Below are 14,021 nucleotides of genomic sequence, written 5' to 3' on the forward strand. Positions count from 1 at the left end.
GGAAGTTTGTAGCATTTGAACATGTGGGAGGCCATTCGAATGGTAGGGGTGATTCGCCAATGTTTTCGAATGCCATATCACGATTAAGAGACTATTTATATGATGTTTACTTTTGTAGTAGATGAATTATTCTCTTTATATGAAAACCCTAAGCTTGCTTGATCTTCGGCCTTTGTTCTAGATCTCTTTGTGATCGTTGTTGGATGGTTAACAAGGAGTTGTTTTGTATCACAAATTCATCTGGAGTGGTGATCTTATATCTATTGCTTCGTCGACAGTTTTCTTCTTTTACTAGAAATTTCAATGTTAGTTTAGGCGTCTTTGAATATAAGGATGTGCTATGTAATTGGAAGGTGAAGATTGCAGCAATCAAATTGAAGAAGCATGCATCTATCTAATGGTAGCACCTCAAGAAATAAACAACCCATGAAAGAAAAGTCGCATAGAGACTTGGGAGAAGATGAGAAAGATGCTTACAGAGAAATATTCCCGAGGCAAGATTCTTTCATCAAATGTCATAATTTCAAACAAAAATAATTGTCTATTAATTTGTATACTGCAAAGTTTGAGCATCTAATGTTGTAGTGTGATCTCTTTGAGCTTGAAGAACAAATTGTAGCTCACTACCTTGAAGGTTTGCACATTGAAATTCAGAATGTGGTAGAACTACAATCATGTTGAACCTTCGATGATGTTGTTGCCAAGGTTGAGAAACAATAGAAGGTAAGTTCATAGTGACACTTGAGCAACATGTGACACCTGAAAATATTCATTATGAGCACAACTTGTTGCCAAATTGTTGTTCACCCTTAGCCGTCTGCCACCTTTTGACGACTACCGTAACGTTAAATAATTATCAATCTGTTCAATTTCGACCTTCACTGTTTGAATTTTAACTTCAAACAAGATTCAAAAGAACCTAATTCGTGAGGTCTAGATCTGGTTCTTATAAGTGGTATTAAAGCCAGTATTCCTCAGTCGATGGTTAACATGAGATCCAAGAAGACAAATGAGAAAAGAGCATTTATGGAGGATCAAAAACTCATTGCCATCATTGTGGGAGTTTATCTAGCATCACCACCACCACTAGTAACTGCCGGCAACAAGCCACCAGCATGGACAAAGACATTATTTAAATAATATTTGGTCGAATTGAAGGAGATGCAAATCTCTGTCAAGGACTTCATCCAGGCCTTGGTAGATGCCCTACTAGCAGCCCACCGGTGCCGTCGCTGATCACATTGGAATTGACCCTCCATGGCAAGACAAACTCAACCCCTGAGGGAAGGGAAGAACTAGCCCAAATCGTAGCTAAAGCACCACCTCTGATCACAGTGGAGCTCTTGCCATCTTTGCAAACCTTTCCTGCCACTAGCGCGATGTTCGAGCAGCCTCCAGCGATGGCCCCATCATTATTTTCCCCATCCACGGTGGAAAATAAAGGCCGAAACCTTAATTTTCCATCGATGGCGATCCAAACCCACTCACTCCAAGCCACCACCGCTAGCACCTTCGTTGGACCTCCTACACCGCTAGCACCTTCGTTGTAAACATTATCCATTGGAACAACGAAGCCATTTAATAGCTGTTTTGCTATTACTAGTCGGAAGGCCGTCGTCAACAACCCTCTTGACTGCCATGAAATTGTGGCTCGTGGCCGTGGGCCCTTTCTCGGAATCACGTCAAACTAGAGCCACAAGAACTTGAACTTGTGAGGCTATAACTCATAAAAATATTTATAATTTTCATACGAAGAGATCGGTCCAGATTTGGTTCATCTTAGAGGGCTCATAGGGAAGTGGAAATCTAGGGTTTGACTCTGTTGTAATGGTGCTGAGCTGACAATATGTCGAGTCTCTCGCAACAGCCAGAAGAGAGAGGGTGGGGGAGAAGATGCAGTGCATCCACTTTTGTCATGATTTTAGTTTCTAGAAGTAGATTTTTTTCTTTCATTGCCATATTGGCCATTGGCTGTGGACACTTGACCTTCTAATCAGTATACGTATTTTAATCTTTGATAGTATAATGGGTAATGCAGTTTCTTATTAGATATTATATTGTTCTTTGGTTACTTTTTACCAATCCCGACACCTTATCTTGACATTTTGAGCATCTAATTGGATTTTCTAGAAAGTGTTTAATTATTTTAATGTTATCCTAATTGGCACTGTTTTTCATCAGAAGTGGTCTTCAAGCTCATTAGCTCTCTATTCATTCCTGAAATTTAAAATCAGTTAAATTACTTAAATAATATTATATATTCTGATGGAAGGAAGAAATACAAGGAGTTCTAATGTAGAGCAGATAGAAGTAGAATCTCAGTTATCTGTGTTGTGATGAACATGAATGATGATGGAAAGTAAGATGGCTTAGTCCACTATAATGGATGGTGTTAGTCATTGTGATATTAGTTCATTAATCACTCTTTATGACATGTGAACCCCTCTTATGTTCTTTCAGAGAGTTCGACAATATTGAAGATCCTCTTATTCTGCATGAGACAAAGGTTAAAGAAATTCATGTTGTAAAGTTGGTATGTGTTTTTTTTTTCCTAACTTGTACCTGAAAGCTCATGTTACTACAGAATATTATTTGGATTGTTAAAATTGCACCTGTTGGTAGTGATAAATATGTTTGAAATTGTCATAGAATGCAATGGTAAATTGTCTTTATTTATGATACTCCTGCAAGTTACTCATTTAATCAAAATACCCTTGATCACAATCTGTACATCTTAAAACATAGATTTAGAAAACTTTGATTGGTTTGAAGTACTTCAATATCACTCTTAGAGACCTGGTGCTGACATTACTGAACCATATTTGTTCTTCCATAATTTGACACATAAGATAGAGTTCAGATTGGAACCATATAATGTTGGCTTCGAGGAGGTTGGAACTTTGGACTAAGTTTTGCAATATTGGTGAATAATCTTATTTGGCATGCAAAGATAAGTCACATATTGGCTCACATCTTGTCACAATATATTTGTCCATTTGTACAAGCTGAGTATGATTTAAGTCATGTTGTGTTATTTACTGGCAGAGGGCTTTCCTATTGACTATCAGATACTACACCAGGATATACTGAAATGGAAATTGTGTTTATGAGGCCAAAATAATTTATGTGGATTTTGTAAAGAGGAGTCATTTTGCAGCTGTCATTTGGATGAGAGATAGAATCTTACATAGGATCCTTAAAATGTTCCAATGGATAATGTTTACAAGGTTCCTGGTTGTTGCAGCTCTTAAATTTTCAGGGTCAAGTGACTCAAGTCATTTACTTCCTGCACTGGTTGCTCCTTTTCTTGATTTTCTTAAAAGAATTCCTATGATATGTAACTATGTTATTGATAGATTTTAAACCATTACATAAACTATTGACTTTCTAGGTGTTTATCATGTTATTGTTAAGGCTTCTTTGGTTGTTACTGTATCTTCGCTCTTGTAGGCAAGGAATTTCAGCAGTTTCTGGCACCTCCTGACATTCAAGTTTGTAAATGTGATGATGGACATTGGTGTGACACGACAGCTAGAGTATAATGATCTAATTAAATTGCCTAGTGAACTGACCCCTGCTTTGAGTTATGATAAACTGCTATGCTGCTGGATTGCGGAACATAGTAAGCATAAATCCCACTCTTCACTATTTAGAGCCATGTATTATGCATATGGATGGCCTTATATACGTCTGGGTCTGCTGAAGGTACTAAACTCTTTCTTATAATTGCTTTTATTACTGTTTACTATGATGACGTAGCATGGACCTGTTATGCAGTTTGATGCTATTAGAGTTATTAGAATTTCTATCATTTTAAATTTATCTTATTTTATTTTGAACTTGTGTAAATAGGGGTGAGCCCTCTCTTTCAAGATAATGAAACATTTCACCAAAATTCTCCTCTTTTCTTCTCTCTCCAAACCCATTCTAGGTTTGGATTTCTTATTGTTTCAGATGCATTTCTATCAATGTGTAGGCTCAAGTACTTCAAATATGAACTTCTGGAAGCAGTTAAATGGCTTTGCTTTAGCTTCAGAAAGAGCTTTTAGCATCATTTTCATATCTATATACAATTCCATATTCAGATCTTTGTCAGGATGTTGTTGTTATATACTTCATGCAAAATTACCCATCTTAAGTTTCCTTGATTCAATACTTCTTACCTTAAGTGTTCAGCTTAAATACAGAAGTTGATTGTGGTAAGCCAATTGAACACAACGTGAAGGACTTTTTCTTGATTTAATATTACTTTTTAACCAGTTATTAATTTAATAGTGGAATCAAGAAACCATTTTTTGATATAGGTTTCAGTACATCCACATAGGAGAGAGAGGGCCAGCATGGCAGATGCTAAAACTTTAGCATCTGTAAAGATGCCAAATATTTTATTGTTTTATCATGGAAAGCTGAAAATCAGATACCTACAAAAGCAATGGAGCAAGTGCCAAGTACTTGTATCAGTTTTATCAAAATAAAGTACTTTTATCATAAACGCCAAAATTATCCAGTTCTCTTGAAACATTGAAAACGTTCGATGTCTTTAGAAATGTATAAACTTTCAATGTGGGGGATTGTACATTTTGCCTAGTTGAATTTGTCTTCATGATATACTCTTTGAGGAAGGTACTTGGTTTTTTGTTGTGGCTAACATGGGACCCACGACAGGTGTTAATAGATGAGCGAATAAATTGCTCTTTTACATTTTTAGTATATGAAGTTTTGTTGACTGGACAGTTGGATACTAAATGAATGGATTGATGTGGCAACCTCTGGATCTATCACTGAATCACATGCAATGCACATTCCTATAGGGCACGTAGGTCTTGTTTGCATTGAGTTTAGGGACTCTCACTGAATTGGTTTAGGAACCCATAAACTGGTTCAATAACCAAACATTGTTTTATCTTTTCCATATCTAATTAAATTTACTCTCTAAAAAATTAAGACTAAAAAATGAGACTAACTAATCGAGTTTGGGGCTTAGCCTCAAACCAAATAAGGTCGTATTTGTGCAGAAGTTTTGAGGGTGTTACACCTACTTTCTCTCCTTGTTTTGGATGTTCTCTTGTTTTGCTTCACTTCTATTTTTTTCACTTATAGATTACTCATATGCATGAGGAGGAGGCTCGTTGGTTTTAGGTTTGTATTTTGCTTCTTTGAGGTGGTTTGATGAGGAAGATAAAATTGGATGTGTGCTTACTTGTAGGTTGGACTAATATTTCCATCACCACCAGCGGCAAATTAACTATATAAGCTACTATATTTTTTTCCTATAAAATTTGAAGTAAAGTAATATACTTAGATTGCATATGTTACAGCTCCTTTTCTCATGTTTGCAACTTACATATGCTTTTTTTCTCACATGTTTCATTATTTTCCGAGGTTTAGTTTGAATTTTATGCAGGTGATAAATGATGCAATTGGGTTTATTGGGCCCTTGCTTCTGAACAAGTTGATCAAGTATCTTCAACAAGGTATGGAGTTTTTAATACTAAATTCTTGATCAATTAATCAGAGGCATCAGCCGCATGACATCATCTAATGCTACTACAATTGGACAATGTGCTGTCTTAATTTCTTTATAATTTCACATTATAAATACTAAATATACTAAGTATGTTTAAAAGTACTTTTTTAGTTTCACTAAGATGAACCTTTGATGTCACATTCCAAATTCAGTATCAGGACTAACATGTACTCAACCAGAACTTGAGATACACAGAAGTCTTAACATTTAATTCCGAAAATCCAAACTATAAAAGAACTAAATATATATCAACAACCAACTTGAAGTCAATTAATGATAAAAGAGAAATTTGCATTTAACACTGTGCCTTTTATCTATGGTTACACCCTCTATTTTTTAACATTTGCAAATCGAGATCTATGCTTTATTAGATGTGTAGAAAACATTCTATATCTATTAAATGTGTAAAATCTACCATCTGGACAAATGACATAAAAAGAGAATTTTGTCAACCAAGGATTGTTGTGCCGAAGGGACATGCTGTGCTGATTCCTAATTAGCACATTGTTGGCACGCCCATCCTTGCCAATGGCATGCATTAGCACACTTTTAACACACCTATTATATATTTTTTAGGGTATTTAGAGATTTTTTTGGCCATATGTACATTTTGCCTAGTTGAATTTTTTAGGGTATTTAGAGATTTGATGTGGATATCATCGACAGAACACACTAGCATGTGTATCAGTAAAGGAGGTGTTGATAGCTGATTTTTTGTAACGCCCCCGCTTGGCACGGGCATATGCACGCCCATGCGCTCACATGGCCCACGCGGCTCATGCGACAGATCGGATAGGGCCCGTCATGTACAGATACACCTCTGTACTCAAATAATCCATCACCAAATAAATTATACTATTAATCCAAATAACCCTATTAACATATAAATATCAAAGTCAATAATATACCATTACGAAGGTTCACACAATATGGTTTTACTATTAAGGGAACAAATTGGTGAGGATAGTAAGGGGCTTGTTGATGGGTGTCGACATTAGGAGCAGCACCCATGCTGGATGCACCGTCACTCTTGCTATCAGGTTGTTCACGACCCATCTCAATAGCCTTAAGGTGTGCATTGAAATCGTTTAATCTAGTTGTAATATTTTTAACAAATTCTTGTAAATATCTACGGAAATCTTTCATAGTGTTAGGTTCCATAACATATTCGAATTGTATGCTAAAGACTATATGCTCATTTATAAGGATAAAAACACTTAGGATATTTTGTACATATTTGATAACACTAAAAACCTAACTGTAACGAATGAAAAATAACGATATGAATGAAGTTCTCTAAGAATGCAATGCAAACCCTGTGTAGCACTACAAAGGTGACTGGTTCAAAAATCATTCTAATGATTGGTAATGCCTAATATTGTTTTCTATATATATTGAGGCCCATCATAGAAAAATGGAAATGTGCTAATTGTTCCTCTGGTACTGTGCTCTCTCACCAGGTTCTGGTAGCATGGACGGATATATTCTTGCTCTTTCGCTGGGGTTATCTTCCATCTTCAAGTACATATTAATTGTCCATATAATATGCTATTTTTTCTCTTTTAGCTTGTACTGTATTGATTGCTTGCTATTTTCTGCCTGCAGTTTCATACAGAACAGCTTTTGTAGGTGCTACCCACATACAAGAATTTCTAATATTATTCCACATTCACAGGATTTGCATATAATTTTCTGCAACGTACTTTTTTAGCTCTATTTGTTTGCATACTAATCTTCTGTAGAGTACATTACTACATTTATTGCTATATTTTCTATTTATCTTGATTTAGATTTGGATGCTTTGAGGAAACAAGCTTGAGCTTTATTTTGAAGTTTCAGTGCCATTCTAATTCTTGGTCAAGATACTATGGAGCAATTTTCCCTATTTCCATTATGAACAACACTTGTATTGCATGTTACTAATAATATTTGAATAAAAAACAAGGTTGTGTATTTAAGCCTTAATGTTACTTATTACTCATTTAAATAAAAGTATGTGGTTAGAATCAGGAGATTTGTGACTGAAATTAATATTATGAAGGAGAGGCTTCTGTCTATCCCAGGAAATTGATTCCTGTGATACTTATCTCCTTTGTCATCAGAAACATTCTAGATTTTGTTAGTAGTTTAAACCCTTAAATCATATATCTCAAAATTTTGTGAATTGCAGTCTTGTGCAAAGGATCTTCACCTGTTTGCCATATAATAAATATCTCATCGAATAAGTTTACTCTTTTATGTATTGTAATATAATTAAATTTAGAATTCTTAATCAGCTGAAGCTATTATGTAGTTAATAATTTATAGAGTATGAAATGATGTCTAATTGGTATTTATAAATCATCATGCTTTAAAGATCACTGACGACTTGTTGAGCCCTAAGAACATTTTAGGAACATAAATTTCCTTTTAGATTTTTTTTTCTGTAGGTGTAGCTTATATCTATCTATCCTTTGTTCTGCCTGTGGTTCTTAGATTAATTTACTCCAGTAGTTTAGAAAACCACAAACCTGTTCTGTTATATCTTTGTAGACATTAAGCTTCACATTTTATTGAAGTAATATGTTTAAATATGCTTTAATACATGTCTGATTTTGTTCATATTATTTGGTATACAATAGGTCATTTCTAGATACTCAATATACTTTCCGTCTATTAAAATTAAAGTTGATGCTGCGGTCAGGCATAATGGCAATAATCTATCGCAAGGTGAAATTTATCCTCTCTTTTACCAATTGTTACTTGTTCTTAGATATATTAAAACTTGATGATATGAAGTGAATTAAATTTTACCATTAAAATGAGCATGTCAGATCAAATTTTCTTCCACCTGTGCAACAACCAAAAACACTCGAGTTTTTAGTGTACTGTAAGCATTGTTTTGGGTGTGCCATAGCTAATTTAATGGAACATTCTCTTCCTAAAAGGGGTAAGGTTATATACATTTCCCCTTCTCAGATATCACATTAGATAGTCTTATGCATTGGAATGCTCTTTTTTGTTGGATATAGTTCATTCCATCTTTAACATCGATGACAATCTTGAGAGAAAAGGGAGATAGACTAAGCCAATTTGTATTAAACTAAAAGAAAAAGACCTTTCTAAAAGTGAATAAATAGGTGCTACTAGATTACTAATATAGTAGGTATATAATAGCAAGTACTTGATAAAATTGCACCTAGTAGCTAAAAGCATCGAAGGCTATCAAAATAATCAATTAGCTCGAGCTCAGCTCTGACTTGGCTTAACTAAGGCTCGACTCAAAATTAATTAAGTCGAGCCCGATCAAAACTTTTGGCTCGAAATTAATTTCGAGCTGAGCTTGGTCAAATTTAGGCTAGTTCAGGCTCAAATTTATTAATATATATTATTTATTTAAAATATGTACTATTAGATTAAGATTTAGTGGCTCATATCTTTCTCTGATCCTAAAGAACTCGAAATTTTCGGGGAGATAGGATTCTTAGTTTGACTAGGGTTAAATAGATATAGAAAGTCATAATCAAGGTCAAAAACCAAAACCAAATCCTACTAGGAGTAGAAAAGTTGATTAATAAAAGCCAGAGTATGATGAGAAAAATAAAACATGAAAAACACCACGACACAATTTTTTTAATGTAAAAATCTTCTCTCACCAAAGAGGAAAATATGACGGAACCCTGCAAACCAAATCAATATATTTTACTAAAACATAAAAGCAACATTTACATACAACTCCTTGTGACACAGTGATGCTTGAGTGTTTAACTTCTTAAACTTCTTACATGCCTTTCACATGATAAACTATTCCCATGAAATAGAAAGCTCTGTTTGATTCACACTGAAGCTATGGATTGATCTCTGAAACAAGTGTTGTAGTAAGTTGGTGATTCGTTAGCTCATTCACTGCTTTCGATCCATTTTTAATGTAGCATAAGCATTTAGATATATGAACTATGAAACAAGGATGGCCGTGCCAGTCGGCATGCCCCGTGCCGGTCGACATGCCCCGTGCCGACCATCACTTGCCGTGCAAGTAAAGGCACGACACTTGGCATGAGGTGTGCCAGTAGCACACCCCCGTGTTGAGCCGTGCCGATCCGTGCCGGTCTGGCACGGCCATATGTCGTCCGGCACAGCCTCGTGCCGGTCATGTGCCAATGTAGAGATTTTTTTTAAAATTTTTTTATTTCCATCAATCTTTATCAAATCAACTTTACTGATTTTCTTAACAAACATGATATGACATGTAAAACCCATTTTTTTAACTTTTTCTTATTTCTATCAATTAACTTTTATCATTTATCATTTTTGAAATGACAACTTATTTATCATTTTTTAAAATTAGAATGACAATTCATTTGCTAAATCTAGACAACCACAAAGCTGAATTTATCAGAGACAGAAGAAAGAAAAGGGACCATCTTAAGCTCAATATGATTATAGTTAAATGAGGGAAGGACTTGAGTCTATAGGTAGCAGAACATTAGGAGAGATGCGCCCACAGAATGATGATATGAGTTTATTATCATTACCATCATATTAATCACACCCACCAGAGCCACAACACCCTTATTGTTTCCGTGTATATTCAATATCCATATCATATCATCGAAGAATTATAAAATTCTTATTTCTATAAAGACTATGTGAGACGTTATAACAAGCAATATTTTCAGTGAATAAGTTTTGAAAAATATCGACAGTATTTAACGCAACATTCCCATGTTATTCTTGTGCTAGCAAATGAAGTCTTTGATCCTCCTCGTCATTCCACGTTCAACTAGATATTAGTTTTAATTATTGAACTATTATCAATTATGTATTAAATTTTATTATGTGTTCAATTATATTATGGAGTATTCAATCATATTATGGAATGTTTAATCACTAATATTAATCTTAATGAATGTATTCAATCAGATTATGTGTTGAATAATATTTATATTCAACTGTTGTTTTATCTTTAATAAAATAGGTTATTTACAAAAATAATCTAAAGATAAAACATTGTAATGTTGATTTTAAATTTTAATACATATATTTAGACAAAAAAAAAATTCAAAGATTGACATACCAAAAACCTAAAAACATCTCTAAATATCTTAAAAAATTTATTAAAAATATTATAGGGGGCGTGCCACTGGCACAGGGGGGTGTGCCGAGGCGTGCCGTTCGGCACGCCCCGTGTCGATGGTGGCACGGCACGGCACGTGCCACTGGCACGGCCATCACTGCTATAAAGTAGCTCTCTTCACACTTTGAGTTAAAAATTTACTCAATGAGGGAACCTAGAACTCTCTAAGTGTAGAAATTGATCACCCTTGAGTTCCTTCAAGTTGTATATCTTCCTTTGGCCTCTAATTCTTTTTTTTTATGCATTAGGAACAATCTTGGCTTATACTAGAAGAGTTAAATTAGGAAATTTCAGGTTGTACCTGTTTTTGCATTTTCAGGTTGTACCTGTAAAATATAACTAGTAACATGTTTATTATATCAATATGTTGAATTTCTCAAAATTTAATAAATTTCATGTCTCAACTGGGTTTGGGCCTTGTATATACACATCAATTAGAAGTCACTTCGAGATGATTTTTTTTTTCTCTTAGCTGATCCAATTTGAGTCGTCAAGAGGTACAACAATGCTAAATGCATTCTGTCTTTCCCTTAAGGGACGGTGGAGGTGGTACTATGTAATAAATACACTATAAGTTTTCTACTAACCCTTGAGAAAGATTATCAAAACCACTCAAAACCACAGAAAGCATTTCGATCTAATATAAGACTATTACCTAATCTTATCAAAACCACTTAAAAAAATTACTGTAGTGATCTAAGATAGGATTATTTGCTAGACTTTCAGGTAGACTTGAGTTAGGCTAATCAGTTATGAGATTCATCAATTATGTTTTTCACTAATTACTCATGGTTAATAAAATTGTTATTGCATAAAGAATAGCAATATACTAAATCATATATTTTGCTCACAGAAAGTTCGATATTTAATTTGCATGAAAGATACATGATATGTAAAAGCGCTAAGTATAAGCCAAGTAAAAACATGAGTGAACCCACTAACATAAGGCTGTGTAATGACTGAAATCTCTAATCCACATGCTAAGAAAACTCCACTTTTAATATTGAACAAATAATATATTTCAATTTAAACAACATTGAAATTTTTGGAATTCAAAACTAATTAAATTACTAAATTGGGCTAATTCAAGCTTAAGTACTTGGGCTAGGCTACAATTGGCCTGCTAACCACACAAACCAAATAAATGGGATGGGCTCATGACCTAAAACCTACTAACTCAGGGCTAGGCTATAGCTAGCCCGCAGCCCAGTCAACCCAAATGGTAATCTGTGGTGGGCGACGGCTAGCTATTAGCTCAGGTTGGATCTTCGCTAATCCAACCAAACCCGAACTCAAAATCCATTTCAACTAAAGGGCAAAAATGACTAAATTCGTTAAGCTCAACTTTGTCCTTTTCTTCCACGAGTGACTCGACAAGAAAGGGTGGGTAGGGAAGACCACCGGCGATCACCGTAGCTAGCTGTCCACTAATTGCACTTGAAGGCTTCTCACCACTGCAGCCACTTGCTCAAGGTGAGAGGATGTTGGCTGACATTGCTCGAGAACAACTACGTGACCAATAGTAATGGAACTCACCTCGACAGTGGTCCGTGCCATGAGGTCTCCAAAGGAAAAGGCCAATGTATGAGGGTGACGAGGCAAGAGCGTCTCGCACTAGAGTGGTGGCAACTTGAAGCTGCCGGCCGACGTATTTCGTAGATGAAGCTGCGAACACAAAAATAAAGGTACACTCTCCAATAGCTCCGGCGTGGGGATAGGGGAGACGACTCAGCGATAAGTTGTGTTGCACTCTTTGGTAGCTCCAGGAATGGATGGCCGTGCCAGCGGCGTACCGGCACGTGGGACGAGGGGTGCCGCATAGCACCTCTCATAATAGCTTCGCCATTGACCTCGTTGTTGAGCTCGCCGTCGCCCGAGCTCGCGTCGGGTGCCCTAGCGTGCGAGAGAGAGAGAGAGAGAGAGAGAGAGGGTTTATCGGTTGAAACTTAAGTTGCGGATCCGGATCAGTTTCAACCGATAAACTCTCTCTCTCTCTCGATCTCTTTCTTCCCCTCCCTCGGGCTAGGGCACCCGATGCGAGCTCGGGCAACGGCGACTGGGAGCGGCGACGGCGACAGCTAAGGTGTTACCTTTTTCTCTCCTTTTTTTACAGCACAGCCGGCAAGTGTGGTGCCTGTGGCACGGCCATCGTTGGTCCAAGCAATGCTCCAGTGCTCTGATTCCATGAAACAACTCCTATGGGGAAGAAATGAAGAAGAGAAAGAGGAGGAAGGAAGTGGTTTCGGCATGAGAAAAGGAAAGTAGGTCACGTGGACTGTTATCCTGTTATTACACTCTATTCCTAAAGAATCAAAAGGAAGGGCTTTTATTTGTATATAGTCCAAATGTAGGGTATTATTTATAATTTTATCTTTGATTTTTGGCCTCCTTTCATAAAGGAGGCCTGCTCGGCTGATACCAAGTAGCTTGAGCTTTGCTTCAATTGTGCAGCTTAGGTAAAAACTGTCATTACTGTTTGTTTTCCCAAATGATAGAAGCATACCTTATCTTTGGGGATGTCAGTAGTCTCCACACTGATTTATGGGCTTCTAGCATTCACCAATATTCTTTTGGACCGGGATGGATTTTGAGGAATATGTTAATTGAATTAGCATGTCAATATATGGGCATCTGATGACTGATTATGAGCCACACCTTGCTGAGCTTGAGCCAGCGAAGTATTAGAGCGAGTTGTGCTTTGAGTTGCTTGTCCTGGGTTATCCCTGTGAAATTTATTTGTGAGCATTCCCCAATCTTTCACACTCAATACCATGGATTTAATCATATTGAAATGCATACACTACGATACAATACCTTTTGTTTGATCTCTCCATTGTAAGCTAGCAGCTAGATTAAAGAAGAGGTGCCACAATAAGCTACGTAATCCATTTTTTGTGGGTTGATAAGTTGAACATATCCATTAACGACATCCTCTGAAGCTGCTGAAGTTGTAGATTAGCTCTAAGTGTAAAGTTAGTTTGTGGTGAACATTCTTGACTACATCAATGGGACTTTATATTCCTACTAGTCTAGTTTTCTCTTGGGATCATGTCAGGAACTTGAGCAGACAATATATGGTGATTTCCTAGTTCTTTTGGTAGGTATTGTTGAATTTTTGTTGTTTCCTAGTTCCTTTCGTTACAACATGTTTAGTTCCTGCTTTCAAAAGCTTGCTACTTTTACTTTTATCTCCCCATTCATTTTATGCGGAACTCTGTGTTTCAAATATGACAGTGCCTACACATCAGTCTAGCAGAACGCTCAAAGTTCTCTGAAGGAGAAGTTCAAACTTTTATGTCTGTTGATGCAGATCGGACTATAAACTTGTGTAACAGCCTTCATGATGTGTGGAGGTACCAGGATTTCTTTTACCTCTGC

General features: G+C 36.2%; 1 protein-coding gene across 7 annotated transcripts in view; it reads left to right on the forward strand.

The window, feature by feature from the left end:
* The window catches only part of LOC140759960 (ABC transporter C family member 13), a 39,728-nt gene that overhangs the window by 6,389 nt on the left and 19,318 nt on the right, over positions 1 to 14,021 (forward strand). For 3 of the 7 annotated variants that reach the window (XM_073096686.1, XM_073096688.1, XM_073096689.1), the window contains exons 7-12: positions 2,461 to 2,533; positions 3,451 to 3,705; positions 5,405 to 5,474; positions 6,988 to 7,048; positions 8,149 to 8,236; positions 13,878 to 13,996. In XM_073096686.1, coding sequence (XP_072952787.1) covers positions 2,461 to 2,533; positions 3,451 to 3,705; positions 5,405 to 5,474; positions 6,988 to 7,048; positions 8,149 to 8,236; positions 13,878 to 13,996 — 666 coding nt within the window. Of the gene's footprint in view, positions 1 to 411; positions 495 to 582; positions 724 to 2,460; positions 2,534 to 3,450; positions 3,706 to 5,388; positions 5,475 to 6,987; positions 7,049 to 8,148; positions 8,237 to 13,877; positions 13,997 to 14,021 lie in introns of those variants that run through there. The other 4 variants (XM_073096690.1, XM_073096691.1, XM_073096687.1 and 1 more) reach the window with 4 other exon arrangements.

The sequence above is a fragment of the Typha angustifolia genome, chromosome 5, assembly GCF_048772165.1.
Source record: "Typha angustifolia cultivar Huaian chromosome 5, ASM4877216v1, whole genome shotgun sequence".
Taxonomy (NCBI): domain Eukaryota; kingdom Viridiplantae; phylum Streptophyta; class Magnoliopsida; order Poales; family Typhaceae; genus Typha; species Typha angustifolia.